At 45.0% G+C, this 17856-nt stretch overlaps 2 protein-coding genes across 3 annotated transcripts in view; one reads left to right on the plus strand and one right to left on the minus strand.

The window, feature by feature from the left end:
* Positions 1 to 767: 767 nt before the first annotated feature.
* On the minus strand, positions 768 to 16434 carry ND-19 (NADH dehydrogenase [ubiquinone] 1 alpha subcomplex subunit 8). The gene is made up of 3 exons (XM_084607246.1): positions 16211 to 16434; positions 14158 to 14333; positions 768 to 1089 (listed from the first exon to the last, which is right to left on the minus strand). Exons 1-3 carry the CDS (start codon positions 16337 to 16339, stop codon positions 873 to 875), a joined length of 522 nt encoding a protein of 173 aa, XP_084463372.1. The 5' UTR covers positions 16340 to 16434; the 3' UTR covers positions 768 to 872.
* A 568-nt stretch (positions 16435 to 17002) lies between these two features.
* da (transcription factor daughterless) overlaps positions 17003 to 17856 on the plus strand; it is a 127492-nt gene continuing 126638 nt past the window's right edge. For both annotated transcript variants that reach the window (XM_084607250.1, XM_084607251.1), the window contains exon 1: positions 17003 to 17156. In XM_084607250.1, the coding sequence (XP_084463376.1) occupies positions 17075 to 17156 (82 nt within the window). In that variant the 5' untranslated portion in view covers positions 17003 to 17074. The remainder of the gene's footprint in view (positions 17157 to 17856) is intronic.

Here is a 17856-nt window from a genome sequence, read left to right on the forward strand (position 1 = left end):
CCTTTGAAATCGTCAAAGGTCTCGAAGGCACCGGAGAACAGGAGACAGTAAGAGTGATGGGACTCGGTGAGCATTTCGCATATTTAGCTGCAGCACATAGAGTCCTACTCGTGTCCTGTTTGACGCAGTGCGCTTCAGCCGAAGACACTATTTTAGGCACCCTTCAAATGCAATCCTTGACTTGTTCCCACTCTATCCCGAGTGGTTACTCTGGCAAGCGCCAATGCGCTAGTAATTTCAAAAGTTGTAGCAGATGAGTTGTGACAAACAAAATAAAAACACCTTCGATTTTTAAAAACAGCCAGGTAATAATTTACAGATCATGTGATAACGAGCACTAAGGTAAATTATCAGTTTCCCCTCCTCCAGCACACACTGGCATTGAACGTGATAACACAACTTCACTAATCAAGACAAATTGATCAAAACAAAAGTTATATCTCGCAGGTTTTCCAGCAAAGTTTTTATCTTTCTATAAAATGTTTCAATTTCATCACTTCTTTCCAACCGTGAGGCCAGCATCAGCTGCTCCTTAAATTTAACTAAAAATCTCGAAAGAGCCTTGAAAAGTGACTACGTGTCAAACAGGATTCGGCTTATTGGAGCTGAAACAAGCCATGTAACATTGCTGGCTTGCAAAGAGCTCGGAGTTAACGGAGATAATTAATCGGACTTAAATGTGCCTCAGCAAATATATTGCCCATTAATAATAATAAAAAAACTTTCTTGCTGCATTTTTGAGAAAATAATCACACAAGAATACTTACTTTCAACCGGAAAAAATTTATAGTCTTACTCTCTACAGCTACTCACTGGTAACATGGCAAAGGAGTTACTCTATGTGGACACTGTGGCGTGCCATACAAGAGTTGCTAATTGAACACGGAACGCGCGCCATGCTTCGCTGGCAGCCTTGGGAAGTCGTCTTCCAGCTTGGGCGTCTGAGGGTAGTTGTCCCGGTAGCCCTTCTCCGGTTTTGGCCGCTCCGTGTGGTGAATGCGAGGCACTGAAAAGTAGCCTAGGTATGGGCGCTCAATGCCCAGCTGGTCAAGCATGCAGTTGTCCAATGCAGACTGAGTTTTCCGGCAGCTGCAACACACCAGACAAGGGAAGACACTCTTTGAAAAACCATTACCACTTCGGTTTCAGCGGCCGAGCAATGGCTATGTCATCAAGGTCATGTAAGGGATGAAAAAAATTAGGAGAGCACTGTGGAACCTATACTGCAGAAATGCAAAAGCCCGAGTATTGCTGCTGCACACAGTGCATCACTTTTGCTTTCATTATCACTATCCAATTAAATGAGCCATCATTATCATTGCTAGTGTCATCATTGTCATTATCACTAATTGCAGTGTCAGTGTCATTGCTACTATCATCCTCACGGTAGACAAGGAGAATTATGATGTGCGTTTCACAAACCCGGGCATGGCACAGTTGGCTAAAGCGCTCGGCTAGGGATCTGAGGGATGGAGGATTGATTCCCGGTGGAGACAAGATTTTTATTTTTCTGATGACGTCATCAGGGTGACTGACAAGTGACATATCGGCACGCAGATTCCATGGACAAATCCCATGCACTGATCCGACGCACAGGTCCCATACACATCTGGTGGTAGTAGTTTATTGAATAGCCAAAAAGGAAGGAAAAGAATGTTACCGGTCGTGGCAACTGCTATCTAATATCTGAAACACCCAAGCTGTCCCGGCGGGAAAGAAAAGGGGATAGGGAGAGGATAGCGAAAGAAGTACAGCTAGCTAGAAGTACATCGCTAGCAGGAAAGGACAGGGGGAGCTTTGTACATTATTTACAAAATACAAATGAGTTCACGTCATTTGTGCGCAAGTGTACGAGCACTGTCTACAAATGACTGCGTGCAAGCGGCCACTGCAATTGTTTACAATATAGTCACAAGGGTGTATATATATAACCGTGTGCACGTCCTATTGCAAACGGATTGCGTGCGTGACACAATGCACAAGCTGCCGGGGTGGGGCGCCCAGCAGCATACATCTGAGGTAGCACACACGGAGCGTTCGTGTCACGCATGCATTACCTGGCGAAGAGTAACATCTCACATGCAACCCTCGCGCATGGAATTTCGTTCCATGAACCTAGAAGGGCTTTCGCCTTAAAAATTGATAAATTGCTGCTTCTTTACTCACTGTAATTTTGGCTCTAAAGGCAGGCTAGCTTTGGCATTATAGCGAATCAAAACGACAAAGGAGTGATTATATCGGAGGTTTTTCATCCCTCACCTGGTCTACGTGCAACTTTAATGCCTTAGCCACTGCTCAGCTTTCAAAAACCAAAACAAGTGAGAGAAAAAAGTTGAATTAGGTATTTGCTGGTCACAGGCGACTACCACGGGTGGTCCACGTACAGTAATGCTTTACTCTTCGTGGTCCTCTGGTATCCCCTTTTGCAGACGTCTACATGCCAGTTGCCATCGCGTAGTGCTTTTCAACACAGTCGAAAGACCATGCCTTGGTGGCGTAGGGATGACTTGTCTAACGCGAGACCTAAGAGTCAGAGGTTTGACTCCATAATTTGACAGCCCAATTGTCTTTTAAGCATACTCCATTTCTTTTGCTTAATTAAGCTTTATATTGATGTTCGAGCTATGTTATGACCTCATAATGGTGAATCATGCAATGTTTTTGTAATGACTCCTAATGCTGCAATTCGACCAATTAGTGTTTTCCTGCACTCCTTTTTAGGCCTACCAGGATAGCGTTGCTGCACATGCTCTACTGAGGTTACGTTAGACATAAAAAAGTGGTATGGTAAGACTTATAAGTGCCATGGGCTTAGAAAAGACATTACTGATGATGACGATCCCAACAAAATGCTGGCATGAAAGGCCGGTGCACAACTTCCTGTAGTGCTTTACGTTGGTCACTTGCCCAAGATTTGTGAGAAAATTACTGCAATGAGCAAAAAAAAATGTAGTAGCAAAATCCTGTTACAAATATACATATTGATGTGTTCAAGACCTATAGGGGCATCACTGAAAGCCACCTAGTGGTCGTGTTTGAAAGTCCTTCAGGGATAAGAGTTGCCGCTACTTCTGCATCACTGCAGAAGTTGCCGACGCTTGTGCGTTTTTTTTTTTTCAGCTCCTGCCGATTTCTTCTAAAGTGGCCTGAAACATAAAACTAAGGTACCCCTTTGCATAGACACGAAAACATTGATGATGCTGCAGCCATCTGGGAGAAACTAATGTTTACACGTGCAATGGGCTTCCTACAAACCGGGGCTAAACGGCCAACTGCAATGTTGAGCCCAGCTTCATTGTAGGTATGCCTCACTGGCTGATGAATTACTTGGATGGAGGAATTCGGTGTTCCTTTTGCTTAATTTTTTTTTTTTTTAAACTCGCCCTGCCTTCACTTTTCAAGCACATTTCCTGTGCGCATACTGATGCGCTTCGACCCCAATGAGACATCCTGCACCACCGGCCAATGCATCGCGCCAGCATCGGTTTTCTTTTCTATATATCGCTTCATCAGCCGAATTCACAAGACTTTGACGCGATGTCGTTAAGGGTACCGCGTCGCAGAAAATCTATGCATACCCGTTCTGGAACACTGAAAAAAAAAAATGGGGATAAAAATACAGCGTGAAAACAAGGACGTGACAACACAACACAGGCACTGGAGAAGGAAGGAAGAAAAAAGGGCTTCAAAGTTTGATTCCCGTTTCACCCTCCTATCTTACAGGAGAGTCCCAAGTTGGTAGCTCCTGCCGTGTCATGTGGTCTCGTGACAACACATAACCCCACCCGGCCGTGCCACCTGCCATCTGCCAGACACATGCCCAGAACTTTAACGTGAAAACATTACTAGCCCCATTATGCGAAAAATTGCTATGCCATCGTTGTTGGCACAGGGGTGGAAGCAGTTTTGAGCATATTGGAGCAGCTCCGGGAGCAGTAATAATGCCGTTTTGGAGCAGCTTTGGAGCAGTAAAGCATGAGCTTTGGAGCATCCTAATTATAATTTGGAGCAGTTTTTAGGATCGAACGTTTTCAATAATTGCAGTTTTCTTTTCCTGACATACAAAAATATTCATTTTGATTCGTTTTTAGCTCAATGCTCTGCTGACTACATATGCATCTTTAACAAGACGGGACAAAAAATCAAAATATATACAGAAGATGTTTAACATAACCCCAGCTGACATGAGCAACAATTTGGAACAGACTAGCAGCAAACTGAATGCTTGCTTCCACATTTCATAACTGGAAATCTGAGAGTCAAAGGGTGAACCTACCACTTTGAGGTGCTGAAGCACCACCACTGATTTGGAGTTAATATCAATGAGCAGCATATTTTTGCCACTTTGTGTATATCTTTTTTTGTCCTAAGCCTGTGCTGATAAATTTCTGGGCCCTGGTCAGTATAGACAAGCGTCATGTTTGTAAACAAAGGTGGCGCTGCGATCGGCAGTGACATGGGGTGTAAGCAAAAACGCAGCGTGCCTACATGGCGCTGCCTTCGAAACCAGTTCCATAGCCCTCCACTACGGCTCCTCTTTCTCTCTATCCACTTTCACTCCCACCTTCCTCCGTTCCCTTACGGCGTGGTTCAGGTGTCCACAGAAACAAGTGTGACAGATACTGCGCCTTTCCCTTCCTGTGAACCAATCAATCAATAATGGCCAACACTGTTCAACTCCTATTGCTACCGCATGAAAGCAGGACAACGATATGAATGACTCGAAGTGTGTTTTTCATATGACGACTCTTTTGATGGGCTTTCCACTGCTCCAAGCACCTTCACTCTAATGAACAATATTACCGGCAACTACAGAGAACTAGAAATCGTATTTCTAGGTCACTGTACCTGCAACTTAAAGGGACACTAAAGAGAGAAAGGAAGTGGGTTTGCATCGATAGAATGCCAGTTCCTGATTACAAAAAGACCACTCTTACTGAAAACAGAGCTGTTATAAGGTAGTAAAAAAGAATAACAGAAATACAGGTATCACCACCACAGCCAAACGGCCGAGGCTCGCAACTACAAATTACGTGACGCGCTAGGGATCCCGGAGGCTGACAAATGCGAATTATGTTGCATGTTTGAATGTGGTAGTACGTTTTTTCTCAAACATGATAACACGCTTTTATCATATGTAAACGACGGCGAAAAGACAACGTAAACGTTGCAAGGCAAATACAAAAATATACTTGGAGGCGCCACAGGCGCCCACTTCAGTTTTCGTTATGTTTCGGCTCAGGCATTTCGTGCGCACTCGGATAGTTTGTTTGAACCTGCAGCGCCTGAATTACGAGCTTGGAGCAGCAGATGCGCCTTGATGGTTCCCATTTGAGCATTCGGAGGCACGAGCGAGCGAAATCCGCTACCGCCGACACACTCCTTCGTTCACACTTCTGCGCCAACATATCGCCGCCGTTGCCGCTTCGACTGCGACCTGACCGCTTGACTGCAGCTACGTACGCCACGAAAAGCATACATATGCTAAGTACCGAAGGAAAAACACATTATCATTCAATTGTTCACTAAATCATGGCACATCTGACCAACATATACTGCGTCAACAAGACCTTCAACGTGCTATTTGCAGGCGTCGTAAACAAAAGGGGCATACTTGCCGCTCATACCAAGGAGAGCGTCGATATATTGCGCTCGTCGCCCGGCGAAAAAAAGGGCCTCGGGTAAAAAGTAAAAACTAAAAATAACGAAGTACCAGAAATACATTACAAAAGGTTTAAAAAAATAGATTTGTAGAAAAAAAAAAAGAAAAAAAAAAAACCAACACACACAACCGCCAGAAGCGGTAAGACTCTAACTCGCTACTGCTTGCTCCGTAACGTTCGGCGCTAACCGGTCGGCTACCATGGCCCCATTTACAATAAAGTTTCTGCTGCCGGTCTAAAAATTACAACTTCTTGATCATCGGCGCATGCTGCCTGCTCTCGCGTCTTGCAACTAATGTTCTGGATGCCTATGCGCACTATATTGTGCACTGGATCCATTTTAACATGTGGAATTTCACAGCGCTGGCAAATGTAGTGGCGCCGGCACTTCGGTCATGTTCTGCTACCGTGGACGTAATTTTCGCTGAACACGGAGCTGTAGCACAAACCTTGAAGGAAAAAAGTGCGACAAGGCTTCAAAACTGACAAGTGCAGCAGCGAGGACACTATTTTGCTGGTAACTAAATCTTATTTGTATGTAAACACGTCAGGAAGCGTTGCGATGACCGAGGGCTCGGTTTGTTTATACACAGTGCAAGAAGGAGCACAAAAGCTTGAGAAACATGTAAAGTATTGTGCATTACAAGCACTCGATGTTTTTTTTTTCTTCCTTTATGGGCCCATCGCTCGGTAAATTACTCTCTTCATCGTTTTATTTATTTCGGCTGAGGGCGTCATTGCGAGTACGCTGTTGCCAAGTTGGCCCTTGAGAGATGCGACGCCGCGGGCCACGCCGGCTCGCTAGCTATCACGGAGTCTCCGCTTACGTCATAGTGTGCGTCACTCAACTCCAACTACGTAGTTGAAGGCCACAGTTTGAACTCGACCGGCGGGAATAGGAAAAAAACCTCAACTTCTTATCGCAATATCTCAGCAATTATTCGATTTTTTGCTGCTGGATATGCGGCGACAGTGTCACCAAATGTAGTTTATTAGATTTTCATACCATCTTTGGCTGTCTTTAGTGTCCCTTTAAGTGGTAGAATTTCATCAAATAAAAAGAACTCAACCTTTTAGTTCTGTAACATTCGCCTATAGTGCACTGCCGACTTGTTTTATCCTGGTCGATAAAAAAACGTTTCACGTCTGTTTCATTGTATAGTCACGTCAAGTTCGTTTGCAGGTTAATATATACACGAAGGCTTTTAAGAATGCTCTCTTTTTTGCTCTGTGCTTTATATAGGAGAGGTGCATGAGTACAAATGCAACATTCTATACGATCGCTTGCAGCGAAATTTAAGTAATTTGCTGATCTTTTTTTAATATACCTAGAACATTCTTATTCAAATGCGCATCATCTTATTCTGGTTATTTTGCACCCTGACAGCCGAATCCACTTTGGGACATTAAACACCATACTTACTGCTGCTCAATCAGAGCTAGGCTGTACGTGGATATTTAACTGTTACAGGTTCCTATGACCTTTAAGAAGAAAATTTAATAATCTGAGAAATAACGCTGCGTGACTTTGCCGGAATCCTAACGATGTTTACAAGCTTTTTAGGACCGGTGATGAAGAGTCACTTGTTGGAACTCACAAAAGTGAAAATAGAGAAAAGTATACTTCACAAGAACGGGCCTGTTTCAGCAATATTGCACTGTAGTGACCGCTCAAGGTAAGTGCTGTTACCTTCGCAGCAGCTTTTGCGTCCGTTTCTGTGTGAACATATACACGAATGGGATGTCAAAGCACAGCTTTGCTGCCTTCAGTTAAGATCATACGCACACAGAATATCGCGTCAAAACTTATTACGACTTGGTAGTATATACACCAAAACGTGCACAAGCTGCAGGCATTTGCTAATGCACTCTTCGTCGTGTGGCCAAACAGCAACCACAAAAATTAAGCTACAAATTAAAGGATCACGTTCCAATGCAGAAGTGCAACGGACGTTAGCCGCGGGAAATCTTTCGCCGAAGGGTCTACGTTGCGCTCATCTTTATCAGACTGCAAGGAACATGTGAAAACAGGTGCCGTTTTCTTTTTTGTGCCTAGTGGCGCTACCAACCGCACCACAGCTTGCAGGAATGTCAGGAATTATGTTCGAAAACACTGCAAGTGCCGCGCATCCAGTCCAGACGGCTGGGGCTTTTGCCTACACTTTAAAAGTCACTGCTGTCGCCAGCGCCGCCCCATTTCCACTGACACCATGGACTGACACTTGTCTATAGTGCCTTCAAGGAGGGTAGGTAGGCAGCACTGAAGGGATAGCCTTTTTTCCTCCTTCACATTCTTTATTTCACTGTCTCCTGTCAGTGCATGGCTCCTCACATTATCTTTTGAGCTACACTGAGGTTTCTTTTAATTTAAACAAGTCTGCGGCAGGCCCTCGACAGACACGCTCTCGCGGGTGATCAACACTATAGAGAACATTTCTAGTGATTGTGGCTCCTTTGTGACGTCCCCCATAACGCATGAAGTACGCCTTTGTTGGCATGAAGCACTTGTTATTGACAAAGAGGCTCTATGACTAAGTACGTACATGGCTGCTTATTATCACAGCAGAACCATTAGAAACACCTCGTGTAGTTTTTTGCAGCAGGACAAGTTCCCAACCGCTCTTAGTTGTTTGCTGTACATGCTTCACTCATTGCTCTAATTTCCCTCACCACCGGTGAATCGAAAGGCTGGGAGAAAGCGATATGCTATGCGCACAGAAATTACCTGCAATACTTGTCTTGTTTTAAACCTACTTGCAAACATCAGATTGCGTCACATTTTTTTTGTAGGCAATACCGTTAATGGACCACTATGCCATAAAACTCTGCAAAGTTTGATGGCAAAACGTCGAGGTAGACGGGCGTTAGAAGTAGTTTTGGAGCAGAATGGAGCAAATGGAGCAGCACTTCCACCCCATTGGCATTGTAGAGAGCCAACAGTATCCATAAAAATGGCAGCGAGTGGGACACAAAATAAAAGTAACTCAATAAAACAATTTGGTCAGCAGTGATGTTTGAACCCAGGCCTTCAACTTGCCAGGTGGGCATGCAACGCATAGGCGACCCAGGGTAGTTGGTTCAAGCGTGTTACCTAGTGTGTTACCTGTTACCGGGACACCTAGTGAACACGTTAGGGTGCATATAACATACTGTGTGTTCGGAATGTGTACCGAAGTTACAGCAGTAATAATTACTGAACGCAACGAGGGAGCGTGGTAGCTGCTTCTTTGTAGCAATCGATGATGACAGGGTCATGACGCACTGAAACACTGCATGAAATAAACAAAGGTGAAACCTCGCATGGACTTGGACCACGTCTTGCTACCAGGCCGTGCAAACTTGTAATCTTTCGTCTCTTTGCAGCCACAAGGTCCGAACAAAGTTGGTCTGGTGTGCCACAAACACGCGATCACATTATAAGAAAGAACTTTAATGCATTCAGAAAGATCTGCAGCGAAATTGCAGCCATACGGAGAGTGATATATTCACATCCTCACCCATAAGCGTACCAATTTTTTTTTTTGCTCACAACACCCACAACCTTCGACATTTTTCAGACTGGGGCCTTTAAAACTGCTTTAACACATCAAACAAACTTTCAGGCAGTATCTCCAATGAGTCCTTTGCAAGAAACCTTGCAGTAGCAGACTTTGCTAGCTTCAAAAGTCTGCCGGAGTAGTTCTGCTCAAGCATGGTCCAGATCGATAGTTTTTCACTAGCTGATGTTGAATATGCCACACGCTTTGAGTTTCAAATCATGTTTGCCGCCACAAGACACTGACGTCGCACCCATAAGTTGTGCAAAATGCAATTGTTGACCTTTTCTTGAAACCGAGCATTCTGACTTTACACTGAGCACTGCAGTTAGGCAGCTTAGTTAACCCTAAACATATACACAAGTAGCTGCAACAGCAAACGTGAAATGCAACCAGTCAGAGCGACTTTGGCTTAATTTGGCTTTGATCTGCTGCTTAGATGCCAATGGTGCTATTACGGCTGCTGACGGTGATGATAGTGATTATACATCAGCTGCAGATTTCGCGGTGCGTGCAGGGCAGTGGCTTTACAATCGGAAAGATGAGTAAAACACTCGGAGAATTGGCATTTGGTTAGTGATATGCTCTACTATCAGCTCTGCAATCAAAAGGGTGGTTGAGACCGGTCACTGTATATTTAACCTCAATATACCACTCTGCTAGGCAACAAAATGGAACGACCACCCCCAGTACTATGATATTCTTTGTATTGAAATCTCCTAATGCTAGTAAGCTGTGCATCACAAAGCTGGTGCTTTCCGCGCGATACAAGGCTGACAAGCACGTGTGAAAGCAACAACCAGCATTCGGCTGGTATTGAGAAGCTCTCCATGCAGCTGTTAAAAAAAAAGAAAACATTCTAGGGGGCACTTTGGATCTGCCCTCTCACGCGGTGGTTCGAAGCCCCCACTACGGCATCTCCTTTTCTCTGTTTTCACTCCCACCTTCGCCATGAAGCGATAGCGTAAGCTACCAGCCAATATATAAAGCCCCGCCTTAACTGAGCCGTATGAACGTGCCTGCGTGGCCTAGAGATAACGTGAATGCTAGGGTCTTGGTAGGCTGATTCTGATATCACCCTCTCATATGAAAGGAGAGGCCCGAGTTGGCAGCTCCTGCCAAACGTTATGCCAGGAAGCCCTACGTCTAGTTAGTGCTTGGCCATGTCAGATGCCAGCTACCGCCTCCCATGTAACGAAAGCGTTACGGACGGATGGGCATGATCCACGAGCATGAGCCGTTAGAGGCTATCGCCTTAAAAGAAACAGTTTTCAAACAACGAGAATGCAGGCTCACTCAAGGGTAGGTGCACTGATAAAAGAAATGGATGCATGCTCCAAGACAGAGCAGAGCTGCAAGTTCCTTTTAATGTGCCGTGGTTAAACCATATGCTATACTGTGCTTGTGGCACAAGAGAATGTTCTGTGTGCGTTGCTGTGGTCTGGGCGCAGTGCTGGTGAACACCCTCCAGGCTAGACTGCATGCAATGTGTTGAACGTGGTTCGAAGGTAAATAGGAAGACACCTGCCACCATACCTGTTAGCCCAGTGCCGCACTTTGCATGCAGAGGTAGCAAAATAGCGCCCCATTGGCAGCATACTGTTGCCTTTTCTCCAACTTTATGCAACATCATCAACTCCCTAAAATGATTACGCTACTGATTTGCCACTCTAGTCAACACACCGACATAACAAAGATATTCACTCATGCTTTCCTTGGCTTCTTTCATACATGTACCCTAATGAGCAGCCTCACACACCTCTACTGTTGTATGTTGGTGTACCCCTGTAGTCACTAGATATCAGATACAGTCATGAATTAAGTGTGCATGTGATGCAGGAAACAGACCTTGCTTGTAAATATGGCTTGGTCTTCAGTTCATGGCTCACAGTTTGCTCCAATGGCCTTGGCCATAACTCTAGAAGCCCATTTTCCATCAGGGCTCAGAGCTGATGACTCCATAATGATGGCTAGTATGAGTATTAGGCTGCAGTTAAAACTCAATTTAACGAAGTCGAGGGGAGCCAGAAATTATTTCGTTAAATCGGAAATTTTGTTAAACTGAGTTATGCGCTTTGTCACTTAATTCAATGCATTCAATTATATGGCGTAGCGGCATCTAGATCCAAAAAGGTACCCCAGCATCATATTGGCAAAGTGTAATTGCACCAAAAATTTTGGTCCGCGGAAATAACAGACACCACACCACTAGCGCACGAAAAAAAAAATATATATATATATATGTGTTTACCCAGCCAAGAAAAGCCCCACGGAACTACAAATTTATCTTTCAGCAAAGAAGTCTGTGATCTTTGCTTTGGTGCGCGTTGTAAGCAATGGCCGTGTGGACTCCTCTCAAGTTCGAGATGTGTCCAGCACGTCTTTCATCCCCTCGTATGTCCTGGAAAACTGCAGCAGCAGACAAATGGCAGCCACCACTTCACCCACCATTTGGTGAATTAAATAAAAAATTACAAATCTCGTATGGCACAGCACAGTTTTGGAATAGCAGGACGAAGACGGTCTGCAATGTTACCGCTGGCCTACAATCAAAAAACTTTTGGCCGTTCTCTTCTAAAAGTTTACTGCCATTCTTTCCTCGCCGCGGTGGTGCAATGTAAGACGTCTAACTACTGTGCCGGAATACCCGGTTCGATCCCGACCATGGCAGCTACGTTTCAATGGAGGCGAAATGGAGAGGTGTCCGTGTGCGATGTCAATGCAGGTTAAAGATCCCCAGTGGTCGAAATTACTCCGTAGCCCTCCAGTAGGGCCCCCTCTTTCTCTCTTTTCTCTTTCTGTCCCACCTTCCTTCCTTCCCTTACCGCATGGTTCAGCTGTCCACAGGAACAAGTGTGATAAATACTGCGCCTTTCCTATCCAGTGAACAAATTATATTAATTGGCAGTTCTCTACAAAAAAAGACCAAAAATGAACAGTTTTCAATCTTCATTTTTTGAAAAGTTTAATTAAACCGGGACAAATAAGGAAACTGATTTCATCATTTCGAGTTAGTCAAATTGCTGGACTCTATGAGTGTTTGAGCGGGAATTGAAATATCTTTTTAATAAAGATATTCCAATTCAAAACTCTATTCAATATAGAGTTTTGAGTGTATATTTTAAAAAGAGCACAGTTAAGGTTGGGCAATTCCTAGTTAATCGTGTGAAAGCACAGAGATAGCCATGGCAAGTCGCTGGGCAAATGCCTGTGCACAAAGTACCACGGCAACGTCGGCGTCTACTGCGTCCCACAATTCCGCCAATGCACGTAGTAGCCCTGTCCGTTGTTGTTACCTGCAAGCTCGGGCTAGCTTCCATGGAGCCGCGAGTCTTGCGTCTCTCTGTTCTGGTGTTTTGGCAGCCAAAGCTTCTTGATGCTTACATTTCTTCGCACCTAGCTCTTCTGTATGTTAATACATGACATGACATTAGCTTGGCTCCTACAGGGACAACTAACACTCGTGTGTAGCGCATATTCCCCGATGACAGTTAATGTATTGAGTAGCAATTCTGTTGACCTTGTGGGATTCGGGCTTGCTGCGGCTGCCCTTTGCACGGCCGCCGCCCGCTTCCCAGTTGTTCTCCTCGTTCCCTTTCTCCCGCCTGGGAGGCGGAGAGGGGCTCGGATGACTTGTCACTGTCGCTCGGGCCACAGCTCCGCCCTGGCGTCCCAGTGGCTGTTCTCATTGGCGCCTTTTGGCGGGAACACGGCACCGCTTCGACAGCCGCGCTCGCGCGACTGTCCGAGCGGAGCTCAGGGAGAGACCCCTCCGAGACATCGCAAGGTGCGTACGCTACTGTTCTTGTCTGCCGGCCTTTGTCCGCGCAGACCAGTGTGTACTCGAGTTCGCCTGCTCCGGGTCGTACCTGAGAGCGAAGCTCGAGCCTGTCGATCGTGATCCAACGATCCGCGACAGGCGTACCTTGCGGTGGTTGCCCACTCTCTCTCAAAGGAACCCTCTGGTCACTGCGAGAGAGAGGTCACAGCACGCCCTTGCGTGCTTGCGGCGCGCACTCCGTGTCACTTCGTGCGCGCAGGGGGGCCTTGCTCCTCGCGCGCTCTCGGAACACGGTGACGGAGTGTGTGTGTGTATGTGTGTGCCGCTGGAGGATGGCGTTTCAATAAACGTCTCCTTTGTGAACTTGGAGGCTTGTGTCCTTGCAGCGAGGTGCTCTCCTCCCGGTGGAGGTTGAGTGCGCGCTGCGGTGTTTCAGTGTGCGCGTGGTGACGGCTGATCGGGGCTTCGGTTCGCGCGACGCTCGAACCCGCGGTGGTTGGTGGCCTATGTCCACGTAGAAACCACAACCTTGGAGTTGCGCAAAAACACCGTGTCTTGAGGCTAATGCACATCTCACCAAACTGCGTCATTTGGCTCAAAGGGCAAATTATGCTCAACATGAAGCACAACTCACTAGAATGGTGGCTTCTTTTGCATGGGCTGATAAGCAATGCAAAGCTGTTTGGTATCTGATTTGTAGCCCATGGTTACATCACCCCCCCATGCTAAGGTACACTAAAGAATAACTTTAAAGACCCCAGCCACCCTCTCATGCTCCATCAATTCATAACACGACACCACTCGTCAAACGAGACCAAGTCGACTGTAAAAATGGACAGCCTTCCAGATTGCTGGATGGCGCGCTTCCCCTGATGTGAAGGGCTGGGGTGGCACCATATTCTGCCCAAGGTTATGGTCCCCTACCAAAAACAACCACTCTTCAATGCGACAGCATTAAAGGTCCTGTCCTCTACAAAATCTGGCATCGGCATTAACGTTGTGAGCGACAAATCGTAAGCATACGTCTGGCAGGTGGTAGTAGGCAGGGGACATGGCTGGGTACTAACTGGTCATGCAGTGCGACATCAGGAGATCATACGACATGGTCGAGTTGGCATGTGCTGTCAACTGGTTCACAGCTTCTTTAGTCGCATAAGTTTGGTTCAGATCAACTTACAAGCGGTTGTCCATGTCACTGCTGCTCCACTCGAGGCAGTGCGCATAGTCGTCGAATTGCTGGCGGCAAGATTTCTTCACCTTGCGAAAGAAATCCAGGGCACACTTGGTGACCTCTCGACCTTCGGCAAGGCACTTTCGTGGATCCTTCTCCTCGCTCCGACAAAGCATAAATTCCTAAAACAGACAAGGAAATCTGTCAGGTAGCTGATATCACCTAGCCAAAGTGAACTTGTATACTCATGTCACACAGGCATGAAGAATGCCATTTTCGGTGGTTGTCATTAATGGCACGCAAACATATAAAAGAAAAAGCGTATAATGAAAGAACCCCAATAACCCCAAGAAAGCTGGAATGCCATGCCACAGAAATTTTACAGGGTTTGGCAAGCGCCAATAACTATATAAGTCAACTCAAGACTAGCTAGTTTAGGGTGTGCTCCCTGTATGCAACAACTGAAACTGCGACAAGAGTGACAACTACTTTCCCAACATCAACTATTTCCTGTGAAAATTGCTAAACCAAATAGCTTGATACAAGGGCTACACATGAACGTAAGCACCAATCTTAGTCAACTTGAAAGCAGGGTAATATGAACGAGTTGTGGCAATTGCAAGAATATCCTGTTGAACCAAACAAATATTTCCATGTGCCATCGCTGAAATGACACTAAACATTCATTTCTATTTTATCCAGGTGGCACAAAAAAATGAATATTCTGAAGCATTTCATTGCACAATAAAAGAAAACTGCCATAATATGAGGGCGAGTCAAATGAAAGTGAGTCAACCCATCCTGAGCAATAACGGTTCGGAAAGTGGCACACAGGTGTGAAGATAAATGTTCTTTAATGCTCTCATACACTAGAAACACGATGGCAAAGCTTACGGTGGAAACATTCGAGTTCAACGCCCCAAAAGAAAGCAAATGCCGTTATTTCCGCCGGAAACGTGCTGTTGAGTTCTTTTCGATCGTCAGGGGTCATTACTGATCGAATTTGCTAAACCTGAAGAGACTATCAAACGTCTCCGATATTCTGAAACGCTGGATCGGCTGCGTATCGCAATCAAAAACAAACGACGTGGAAAATCGACAAATTGGGTCATCTTACTGCATGACAATGCCCGTCTCCACGTCGCTGATGTGGTTAACACAAAACTGGCAAAGTTCAAGTGGGAAACGCTACAACATCCTCCATACAGGCCGGACCTGCCGCCTTGCGACTTCCACATTTTCGGGCAATTGAAAAAACAGCTCAAGGGAACCAGATTCGTGTCGGAAGATGACGTGAAAAGAGTTAGTTACAGACTTCTTGAAGCAGCAACCCAAGGAGTTTTAAGAGGCGGGAATCCCGCGACTCGTTAGTCAGTAGGACAATTGTCTAAAAGCTCATGAAGACTACTTTTAAATAAAGTATCCCGTTTGTCATATATTCGCACTGGCTCATTTTCATTTGACTCGCCCTATTACATAGCACACAAGTTTGCGTTTACAACATTAGTTTTAGAAGACTCGTAGGCTTGTGGTGAACCTGAAAACGAACAGAACTGGTTAATATACCTTAGGAGCTTTTGGGTGAGGGCTCTAGATAAGAGGTGGGCTAACAGCCTGTTTTTAAAACCTTGAGTTTTCTCACATCATGCACAAGGCTTTGGTCGAGAAATGAACGTAGAGTAGTTCAAGAGCACTTACAGGCAATGGCTGTTCTATAAAACACATCGTGATGCGCTTCGAGAAAGCTATTCACTGTTCGTAAAGATTTGTACATGCTTAGGACTACTGTTCTTTCTTTATTAAACGCGACATTTTCATCACTTGCCTTCATTATATAAGGGCCCACCGGTTTCGGCCTTCTCAAAGTAGAAGGTCATATAAGGCCTTCATGGCACGTTTTGTGCCATCAACACTGTATGCGGAGATAGTACAATCATAATTGCAAGGTATAATCACTGCCTACACTGCATGCAAAATGTATTGTTTGATCTGCGAAGTAATATTACACAAATTATAGATATCAACAACCGTACGTGAAACTGCTGGTGCATAATACTACCTTGCTCTGCTCATCGCAGTATTTTCCAAAATGATATGCTCCTGCACGTAGTGCAGGCGTCGATATGTTGACCTCTTCAACATTTAGCTCGCTGTCGCTTGGAAATTCATATTCGTCAGAGAACGGCATTCCCGATATACGAAAGTGGCACAATTGCCTCCACTAGCAAGAAAACACCTTGCCGCTACCGCACATGCACCGCTGACAACTAGACCAACGTCGCAATGCAATAGACCGAAGCAGCACTATGATGGTGATAGTGGCCCTTTGAACCAAGAGCTCACCGACTAAAGAAAGAAATAAGATAGAAATTAAAAATTGCTACTATTTCAATTATTGCCTAGGATATATTTAGTACTTTGTTATAACTTGCATTTGAAATAAAAAAAAAAAACGTTCCGTAGGTGTCATACATAGAGCTAATACCATACCTCCACGCTTACCTTCAAAAATAAAGTGTTGTAAGCAGCGCTCTCAGGCAGTTGCTACTGGTTGCTACCCAACTTACTTTTCAAGCAAAACTTTTTTTATTAATAACAAATAACTGATTACAAATACTTTACATGTTGTTGAAATAATTTAGGATTGTTATGTAGTGTAAAAAAAATGTCAAGATTTGTTGTATGTTTTATTTTGTTGAAATATAAATAGCTCATTTGAAATATAATAAAAAATTTATTTTGCATAACAATATTGTTTTAAAAGATATGAATAAACGCTTCTTGAACCGATAAACCAGGTAATAAATAAAAAAGAAAGAAAATCTTTTGACGCCATTTTGAACGTTTCTCCATCAGCAGCGACCTCTACTACGCTACGGTTCTCGCACTTGTTTAGGTCGAGAGTGTCAATGTTGGTGTTATCATGGCGACAAACGACGATGAGCCAATGCATTTGTATGAAGTGTTTCAAAATTGTTTCAATAAGATAGCGAATAAACAGCCCGGTGAGTGGCCGAATGTTTCATATTTCTGTGGCATGCTTAGTGGATTGGCGTAACGCGCTGTAGATCTGCGGGAACGGTGCCTGCTAGGAAGACGCTCTCTGCGGACAAAAGCATCACCAGTGAGGCTTAACGAACGTATTAGCGAAGGAAAACCTGTTAATTGACGCAGAAAACCATCGCGAATCGGTGCATTAGGTAGGTTTCTGACTAAGAAAGCGGGCATCAGCCAGAGAGCGAGTCATCTGGTGACGTTGTCTCTGTGGAGACTCGGGCAGGTCGGCTGTTCGTGTCGGGAACTCCAACACCGCTTGGAGGGGACAGTGGATAGCGAAACACTTTTTTTTTTTTTTTTTTTTTTAATTTGGCGGGGAGCTTTTTGATCGGTGCACATTAACTAGGCGAGTGGTGGAAAATGCTTTTGGTTGTCTGGTACAGACTTGGGTGGTTTGTTTTGGTGTATTTTTTTGCGCGCGTGCATGGCATGTTTGGTGCAGGCTGTTTTGTTGTTTACACTTGACAGTCAGTAGACTTCACTTTCTAGCGTTCGGCTTTGACCGCAACAGTACGCTTGCGGCTATTTGCTACGGTACGAGTCTGTTTGTCAGAGTAGTAGAATCGCACATAAAGAGTGGGCGGTATCCTCTGTCAATTGTCCGCAGCGCCTTTCGACTATTTCTCGTGCTGTCCTACAAGAACGCCT

Source organism: Amblyomma maculatum, chromosome 6, assembly GCF_055883805.1.
Source record: "Amblyomma maculatum isolate TAMU_Amacu chromosome 6, ASM5588380v1, whole genome shotgun sequence".
In the NCBI taxonomy this organism is placed as follows: Eukaryota; Metazoa; Arthropoda; class Arachnida; order Ixodida; family Ixodidae; genus Amblyomma; species Amblyomma maculatum.